Source organism: Poecilia formosa, unplaced genomic scaffold (assembly GCF_000485575.1).
Source record: "Poecilia formosa unplaced genomic scaffold, Poecilia_formosa-5.1.2 Scaffold263, whole genome shotgun sequence".
NCBI classification, from domain to species: Eukaryota; Metazoa; Chordata; class Actinopteri; order Cyprinodontiformes; family Poeciliidae; genus Poecilia; species Poecilia formosa.
This window is the reverse complement of record NW_006800202.1, coordinates 886,764-896,658: the sequence shown is the minus strand read 5'-3', so window position 1 is coordinate 896,658 and position 9,895 is coordinate 886,764. Positions and strand designations below refer to the sequence as shown.

The window sequence follows — 9,895 nt, the reverse complement described above, 5'->3', positions numbered from 1 at the left end:
TCAGTCACACTTTGACCAACTCTGTTCAAAGCCCAGCAAGCCTCTTCTCTAGTTTGTGGAATTACTGGCGCCGCCTTAGTTTATATGGTAATGGATGATCATTTTATTGTTATTGTGCCATTTTTTGTTTTTGTTCTGCCTGTTTTTGTTTATTATGAACCATATATGTATCAGATTAAGGTTTGATTGACTGACTGATTAAATAACCCCATCTCTTAAGACCGCAGGAGGGAAGAAGTTGCATTTAAGCGATAAATGTTCTTTGAAATTTTATGTTTATAGACATTATTTGAAAATATAACTGTTATTAAAAAAATAAAAGGTTTAAAGTAAACTTAAATTCAGCTTTATTGAATATATTAAAACACTTATAATTGTATTTTAACAGTTAATTTGTTGTTTAAAAGTATTTTTTCAGTAAGACTGAATGAAATTTAATCTACAACCAAAAAAAACTATTTCTAAATACTGGAAGAAAATGTAAAATAAAATTTGAGATTTCTCCGATGATGCAAAGAGATTAAGGCTTGCATGTGACGTAAAAAAAAAATCCCACTATAACTTTCAACTAATTAAGAGCACTTGGATAGTACTGTTACCTTTCAATCCTCATAAAATATATAATATATATTGAGTCACTTACCATTTTTGCTACGGAGTGTAGAATAGGCGTTATCGTCCTCGCTGCTCTCCATCCTTTACAGAGAAAATAATAAAGATTAGAAAATGTCCAACATCTCTTTGAATAATCTCAGCTGTAGCTCACAGCAAAGCAGGCAGGTTCCTCTTCCAGCTTTTAAAAGACAACATCAAGGTTTGATGCAGCATCAGAACATAAAGACAGTCATAAAGTCGGTCTTCTATCACCTGAAGAACATTTTCAGGATTAAAGCACTAATGTCCTAGTAATATTTTTCTTATTATGAACTATTTAACTGTGTTAAAAGTTCTTCATTTAAGATGGGCAGTGTTAATAATGATGAAGATATGAAAGTTTCAGCTCAAGAAATTTATAATGCAGTCATGAGCCTAAATAATAATGAGGCTGGTGATATGGATGAGGTGTTAGACTGTCAAGCAGAAAACTTTTTCCTTTGCCTACCTTGTGTTTTTCTGGTTTTTTAGTCCATGGCATTTTGCCTACCTCACCTTTAGCTGTTATATTAGAGACTATTATGAAAGACAAAGGTGGCAAAATAAATGATCGGCCCATAGCTTTAGCCAGTGTGCTGTCCAGGAAAAGATTATACTGATAAGGTAGAACATTTTCTCCTTACTTCTGATAATCAGCTTCACTTTAAATCAAACCATGGCACAGATATGTATATTTTAGCTTTGAAAGAGATCTTACATTTCTATAATTGACCCATTTCCACAATGTTTATGTTCTACTGATGTCTCAAACTGGAACTGGATGGTTTTTGACCATGTTAATCATGAAAAGTTATTTTATAAGTTATACATCAGAGGAGTTCCCAGATCGACAGCTCCTTTTAAAATAAGGTAATAAGGTACAGAGTTACACAGGGAAGCATTCTGTGTCCTCTGCTTTTAAAGTATACAGGGATGATTAATCAAACTGGCTACAAAATTGTGCCATAGGGTGAGTTGAATGTTGGTGGGATTATAATTAACCACTTCATGTATACAGATGACATGGTTATTTTTAGTCCTTGTAGTGCTGGTCCTCAACAATTATTAAAAACCTGCTCACAATATGATCAGGAGTATGGCATTGGCTTCATTCACACTGCAGCCCGAACTGACCCAAATCCATTTTTGTTGTTGTTGTTGCCTTAATTCAACTTGTATCTGATCGTTTTATGACAGTCTGAACAATACAGTTCCGATTTTTACAAATGCAACCCAGGCATCTTGGATATTTGGTTCTAAAGACAATTTGTATCTGAACTTTTCAAACGTCACTATTCTGCGCCGTGATAAACGCAAGCGGAAAGAAAAACATCCACCATGGCGGACGATAATGAGGATTAAGTTGTTAATGTGCTGGCTCCCCTTGGACAACAACTTAAACATTGTAAGATAGACTTCCTCGTTAGCATCCATTTTTACTTCCGCAAACACTGAGCACGCTCTTTACGTGTGACGTTACTGCGCACTCTACTGAGCATGCGGGACATTTTAAGATCGTTTGCAAAAGCGCCAGAGACACGCTACTGGTTTGCAGTTTACACACGGGAGATCACAGTCGCATTTATTTAGAAATGTGAACGACCATGCAAAAAAAAAAAAAAAAAAGAGGTTTCCCAATAAATCGGAATTGAGCATTAAAGCCTGCAGTGTGAACTCAGCCATTATGTTCAATGTACTGAAAAGTAATACGATTACGAAAACCAGGGAAGATCAGAACCTGGTACTTCCTAACTTCTCTGTCGCTGTTCAGCTTGGGATGAGCTTCTTCCAACTAACTCACAGCTATCTTTGTGAGAGTTTTCACTTCTGATTAGGTGGTGGAGTATCGAGCAGACATTTAAAAAACGCGCGGATGTAGAAAGCATCTGTATCGTATCTGTCTCTAGGCAACCAGGACAGCAGTTCCTGCTGGCAGCGCCGTTACGCAGCGGACGGATAAACGTCCGCTGACATTGGAGCTACCCTAAATATAGCTCCAGTGTTAGGTTAATAAGAAATATTGTACGACGATGTCACAATTGTCCTGTATTTTGGCAAGCCCTACATTAGTAATTAGCATTTAGACTAGCGACAGTAAACAGTAACTTCTAAATATTTAAAAATACAATCGATGTCAATAAAACACTGCCCTGAACTTACAAACACTAATAAACAACGGCGCCTATCTGTTACTTCTACACTTAACTTACCTGTGAAAACAGATAACGTCGGGACGGATTCGCCCTCAAGCCGGCCAGGTCCACTGAACTGACCAACGTCTCTATCTAACGATGGACTCGCTGCGCTCTCTGCGGATGTACACATCGTACGCGATGTTTTCAAAGCGTTCTTCGGTTACGGCCGTATTCGTAGCCCTACGTCACCAGAGACCGTAAATAAATTGTTAAAACAGTTAACAGAGTTGGGTGGTAACTAGTTACATTTACTTGAGTAACTTTTTGTAAAAAATAAAATAAAATAAAAATAAATAAATACTTTTAGGAGTATTTTAGCTGCGTTGTACTTTTTACTTTTACTTGAGTAAAATGTATTCTGGAGTAAAATGTTTGGATTCTCTATAGTGGGTATGCTCACTGTGAGTAACTCCACCGAATGAAGAACAAGCTTGTTTTAACAACAAAAAATCCATCTGCAGGTGTGTGACAAAGACACACACCTGCAGTTTTTGTTAAAATTTCTCAAGTTCTGTATTAAAAAAAAAAAAGATTTGAAAAAATGTTTTGTTTGTCTGGTTTTGTTATTCATATGAATTATTTTTTATTGTGGTCTTTAAAATACAAATAATTCCACATAACTTTAAGTTTTGGTCTGTCTGATGTTGTCTTTTTTAAATATTAAATAATTAAAGTTTTCATCAGTTAAGTAACCTTTTTACCAAATACTTTTTACTCTTACTTGAGTAAGTCCTTGGATGCTACTTTTTACATTAACTTGAGTTAGCAAATTTACTGTTGAGCAGTAATTTTTCAAAGACGGAGCTACATATGCAGCATTTATAATCTTAGAGTTGAAACCTGAAATGAACAACAAAGCAGGGAGCATCAGACTCACAACATGGAGGTCAAAGACTGACATTACCATAAATACACAAAAACATAACCAATTATTCATATTGAGTTATTATTCATGCAAAAAAAAGTTGTAAGATACATATTTTGATTTTTGCTTTTTTTTTTTTTTGCTCTGTGCTACAAAACCACACACCTCTGTAACTCCATTGGCACAAGTTAAAATAAAAATTAACACTCAGCTAGGTCTGTCACAGTAACAAATTTTGCTGGATGATAAATTGTCCCAGAAGTTAATTCAGTAAACAATAATATTGATGTGCTGCTGTTCAGAATAACTTTACCTCTTTGCCATTTTACCAGTGTTTCATTCTGACTCTCATACTGGCTTTCTAAAATCATCCAGACTGGATTTAATCCCCATTCTGTTGTCTGCATCCATATTAGTGAGATTGATCTGGTGTGCTTGTAAGAAATTCAGACTATTGTAATATTAGTTATGTGGTGGTTCCTCTTGATTAGTGCTCCAAAAAAGGAAAAAAAAAAAAGAGTCTCAAATGTTTTCAAAACTTATTTATTTTTCCAGGACCCTCTCATAATTTCCATTGACTAGATTTTAATCTTTAATTTTTCCTTGAACAATTTTGAGTTTTGTTGTTTGTTTTTTTACATTTATTTCTGCACCTTTATGTAAAATGGATATAATGTCTGAGAAATACCTGCCTCATGCAAATTAACCTTCATACCTGTGGTTCCAGCTAAAACCATATAAAGACCCTTTTAGCTTTTCTGAGCTAAATAGAAAAGCTTTATAAACTTCTTTCAGAGAAACTCTTGCAGGTATCTTGTAAAAATAAAGGTTCATTGGATCCTTTGTCAATTTAGATTTCAGTTTATTTTTAGATTGGCCTTTAATTGGATCATTTATTACACTGAGTGAGCGTCTCACCAGCTAACAGTGGATTTTCTTTGAGTTTGTTGATCGCAGCGCTGGAGCTGACGAGTCAGCCCTCTTCTCTCTGAAAGCCTTAGTGAGGTTTGAGGCAGGAGCTTTGTGCTCATCGGACGTCCAGCCGAGGGAACCAGCCATATTGTTGTGAAAAATGAAATGAAATGAAATGAAATTAAATTTTATTCGAACATGATACAATATAAAAATAAAATAGTGCACAGTAACAAGAAGTGCATAAAAAAGAAGAGAAAATACAGATTTTTTGTTTCAGTTAACATATCATGCTCAAAATGGGGTAGGAAGAAGTGAGAACTTATAAACTCCTACCCCCTAAACACTTGAAACTTTAGAGTCCTACTGTCATTAAAAAAATCAAAATCAAAGTGGCAGTCAGAAGTAACAGTTACTAATATTTACCTATACATTTTCCCATTTTATGCTGGTTTGTCTTTCTAAACCCTTACACCCAGTTGTTATCTGCAATACACACCTTATTGCTTTCTGTCACCCGTATGTGTATCTATTGAAAATTACCTTGTATCTATTGAAAATTACCTAAGTAAGTAATTCATTTCCACTCACCGCTAGGTGAAAACACTCAGTCAGGCTTATTTAATGCCGTGCTCATGATATGAGAGCCACAAGATGAGAAACTCATGAACAGGTCAGACTAAAGCTCCAGGTCAGACTCAGAGTTTGCTCTGTCAGTCAGAGTCCACAGGTGGGTTTTATACCAAAGATAAGGAATCCTGAACAATGGAGAGACAGTCTGGTTCCTGAGCAGCTGCAGAAAAACAACATCTCTTCCTGGCTGTGCAAACCAGACAGGTTCATTAGGTGAGAGTTCATAAACACTAAGAATGAAGAGACAAAACGACCAGCAGATTATTGAGGTGATGATGACTTGTATATAGAAATTCATGACACAGTTGAGCTTTCCTGCATGAAACTTTAAGTTAGATGCACCTTGGGAAAGCTTCATGCTCACAGATGAATTTGTTCTGGAAGAAACTGTCGGCTTTGTTCCAGCTCTCTGAGGGATTTCTTCCTGGCATCAGCCTGGCTTTCGGTCCTGGAGTTTTGAGCTCCTCCTTCATCCAGAACCTGGAAAACAGAACCATGAACCTCAGAATAGGAATGTGCCGATCACTTTCTTTAATTTTGCCGCTACAGTGTTCTGATCCAACACTTCAAAAACCTTATATATCATTTAAAAGAACACTGGGGCTGGATGAACCAAATGCAGGGATTTATTGTCATTGGACAGTTTCAGTTAAAAAAAAACTGAACATGAAAACTATATTAACAGTATCTTTAGAGCTGTGGTAAACAATTATTTTAGTAATGGAGTACTCTACCGATTATTCTGACAATTAATTGAATAAAAATTTTATCAAATAAAAGATTGGTAAATTGTACCATAACAGTGACTGGATTTGGTCATGCTTGTGTCCGAAGTTATGCCCACTATAAACACCTCTGGTTTCCATTTCTCCTGATCCAGACATGCCAACTGTTCTGACGCCTGCTAAGCTCCTGACTCAGAGGATCGATCTGGTGCTGCTACCAGCTGGACAATCTGACCTCAAAGAGCTTTACAGGAAGCAGTGGAAGCAGGTCCAGGCTCTGGCCAATGCGCTCTGGAAACGCTGGCATCAAGAATACCTGACATCACTACAGGCAAAAGAGGCATGAGGAGAAGCCAAACCTGTCAGAAGGAAATGTTGTGCTTCTTAAAGATGCTCATAGTGGTGGTGAATGCCAGTCCCTTTCTAAAGTAGTATTGGGTCAGGATTTTAAAAAGGTTTATTCTGGACTTGTCTCTGAAGTTGTTTTACTTATAAAAGGGGAGCAGTGTTTGGTTTATGTTAGCCTGGGAGAAAGACATCACTAAGCAGAGTAGGACCTCTAGTGGTCACAATTTTCACAGCAGTGTTATGTTGTATCTTTAGTGTGTGTAGTGTTAAGCTATGTGAGGAAGCCAAACAGGAACAGCTTTTTCTACTCTGCATCACATGTGAGTGTGTTTGTGTTTACAGCAGGGGCGCGGTATAGGGGGAAAAGTGATGACAATTCTAGGGGCCGTGATCAGCAGGGGGCCGTCCACAATTTGATTATTTGCTCATAGAAATTTAAAAAAATCGGGGTCCTGTCAAATACAACATTAATCATATTATATTTTCAAAGATTGTTTTTAGCAGTAATAATGTAATGTTACCCCTCCCAGACCAAAAACCACACATCCGTTTTTGCCCTGAACCCCCCTATCTGCGTTAAATGGTTTGTTCCTGCTTGGAGTGCTTGACGGTGACGCTGTTCAGCTGCAGTCAGTAGAAACTGCAGCTGAATACAGCTTCTACGAACGACTGTGGCAGTCACTATGCTGCTAAGAGAGAAAAATGCAAGAGTGTTAATTTATAACCCAGTTTTTCTCCAAGAGAGGTGAGTAGACTGTGTGAGATTATCAACTATTTAGCATCGTTAGCTTAGCTACAAACTCCTGGTTGCCTCCATTTCACTAGCATTTGATGAATTCAGGAAAAGAATTACCAACATATTCATATATTTAACTTGTCCCTTGTACCTTTTATCACTTAACAACAAGTGAGTCAGTCAGCAGCAGTTATAACCCTCGTCCCTCCTGACCCGTCCTCTCCTGAGTGAAATTAAAGCTGCAGTATGTCACTTTTATATAAATATTTTCCACATATTTGTTAAAACTGTCATTATGTTGTGACAGAGAGGTAATCTGTGAAAAATCTATTTTCTCTGTTTTCTCCTAGTGCTAGAAACAACCAGTCAGAGGTAGGAGAGGTTTAGTGCTGTCAATCACAATCTCATGTGGTGCTGCTCATCCTTCCTCCTCCTCGATTTGTGCCGTGCTGCAGCTAGCATAGCACAGAGTTGTGTAGATTCAAACCGTCAATGCTCAGTTTAGTTAGCATAGTTACCAATGATGACAGATAAACGTTTTTTTGTAATGATTAGTTGTTTCTCCCCCATTAGCACGTTTAGCAGTGAGTGAATGAGGCTAATTGACAGCGCTAAGACCCTCCTCCTGGTTCTGATTGGTTGTTTTGGTCAGAACGGTGCATGACTTTAACCAGTAATAATAATTCAGAAAGGAGGTGGAGGAGATTGATTGTTTTCACAGATTATCTGTCTATAACAAACTACTACGACATGGTGACAGTTTTAACAAATATGGAGAAAACATATTTTTTTATTAAAGTTATGTACTGCTGCTTGAATAAAATGCAACTACTAGCATTTTTGAGAAGTCTGGATTGCTTTATGTGTCGTTGCACGTTGCTTTAGACTTTTGCTCATGGGGAGAGACATTTCAGTATCTAAAACTAATAGAAGAAATTTAAGCAACCTACTTGCATACTGGATGTGGACTGTTGGATGTTAAATTCATGAGCAGTAAATATTGTGCTAATTATCAGCATAGAACCAAAGAAAGCAAGGCAGATGCAGACCTTTAAAATTGTGATGTTTTTTATGGGTCAAATAGACTCAAAAAATTGTAACAGCAGCTGTGCAGGGGGGGTGAGGGGGGCAAAATAATTCTTTTCTCAGGGGACCCAAGATTCCTGGTGACGCCCCTGGTTTACAGTATAACTGATACTGAGGTTATCTCGTATCTCATATGAACAAAGATAACTTTTATATCTTTTGTTTGCTTGAATTCACTAAGTTAACATTTATATGGGTTTTTCCACAGACGTTAACGTAAAGTTGCTCCTGTTTTTGTTCAGTTAATGACTGTTATTTTTTCATGCAGAGGAAACAAATGTAACCGAGACATATTTGTACTAGTTGTTGTTTTTTTACAGTTTTACATTGAGTCTTAAGTAAAGCTTTGAAGGGAATCGTGCAGCTTTTCTGGACGATAATTTATCTGCAGACCTTGCCTACACATACAAGCAGGGGCAGAATAAGGAGAATAAGGATGAGCTGCGTCTCGAAGGCGGTGTCGGGTCCTAACAGACGATTTGCACAGCTGAATTGTTGCCACAGGAGATAACAGCATTTCTCAAACATGCATGAAAGAATCAAAACTCCAGGTATGTTTTTGATGAGGGAATAATATTATTACATGAAGAAAAGTTGTTTTTGCATAATAAAATGTACACTTTTAGATAATACAGGAGATCTTACCCAAGTGTGTCCACGTGTCCATCAACCCAGGTCCAGGTGTTGTTAGTTTGTTGCAACCCCAGCCAGTATCCCCACTGAATATCAAAGTAGGATTTGACATGTTTGCTGACAAATTCCTGTCAACAGATTTTTGTTTTTTACATCAGCATTAATTTCCTTACTTTGAGTGACCGATTTTCCAGAAACTTCCAGATTAGCTCTAGGCTTCTAGCATAGGTGGCATCAGATTTTACCTGCTCCTCCAGATCATTAATTACAACCAAATCTGCTCGTCTGTCCTGACAGAACCTTCGACTTTGTTCCCAGGTCTTCCAAGGAGCCGGTTCGTCGTAAAACAGGTAGCATTTCTTCTGAAAGAGGATCCAGTCATGCAGGCACGGCTTACATCCTGGATCCATTAGACGATGGAAAAGAACAGAAAGTGAAACTTTGGTAAAAATAATCTGAAGTATAAAAAATAACATTTAATGTGTTAATAATATTTAATGCTCTAGCAAAGATGTCAAAGGTAGAGCGCAGACCAGTATTGGAAGACGATTAAGTTAAGCTACTGTTCTATTTAGGAGTGCCGTACCACAGGGCTCTATGCTCGGTTCACTCAAAAAATATACTATTTTTTGAAATAAAAACTTTGTGTAAACCTATAAACTGCTGTGAAGTGAGCTAGCCAGACCCCGGGTCACTAATAACGGCCAAGTATGTTTTGAAAAACTATTTATAATTGAAGGTTACATAAAAAATAAAAAATAAAAATGAGATAAATAATCCAAATTTTCAAAGGTAATCTATAAATGTAATCACCTTTGGCAGGACAGAAGTCATTAATTGGAAAGATGTCAAATTTCTGGATGAATCCCAGGGTCAATTTCAGCTCCTCTGCCTCTCGGGTCGCCTCCTCTGTCTTTAGGGTCGCCTCCTCTGCCTCTCGGGTCGCCTCCTCTGTCTCTTGGGTCGCCTCCTCTGTCTCTTGGGTCGCCTCCTCTGTCTTTAGGGTCGCCTCCTCTGCCTCTTGGGTCGCCTCCTCTGTCTTTAGGGTCGCCTCCTCTGTCTTTAGGGTCGCCTCCTCTGTCTCTTGGGTCGCCTCCTCTGTCTTTAGGGTCGCCTCCTCCGTCTCTCG

At 37.7% G+C, this 9,895-nt stretch overlaps 1 protein-coding gene across 1 annotated transcript in view; it reads right to left on the bottom strand.

The window, feature by feature from the left end:
* Positions 1-635: 635 nt before the first annotated feature.
* The window catches only part of LOC103150838 (low affinity immunoglobulin epsilon Fc receptor-like), a 14,771-nt gene continuing 5,511 nt past the window's right edge, over positions 636-9,895 (bottom strand). Inside the window, exons 5-9 of the mRNA XM_016680941.1 lie at positions 9,580-9,880; positions 9,012-9,166; positions 8,779-8,894; positions 5,581-5,718; positions 636-696 (exon numbers count right to left, since the gene is read on the bottom strand). Coding sequence (XP_016536427.1) covers positions 636-696; positions 5,581-5,718; positions 8,779-8,894; positions 9,012-9,166; positions 9,580-9,880 — 771 coding nt within the window. The remainder of the gene's footprint in view (positions 697-5,580; positions 5,719-8,778; positions 8,895-9,011; positions 9,167-9,579; positions 9,881-9,895) is intronic.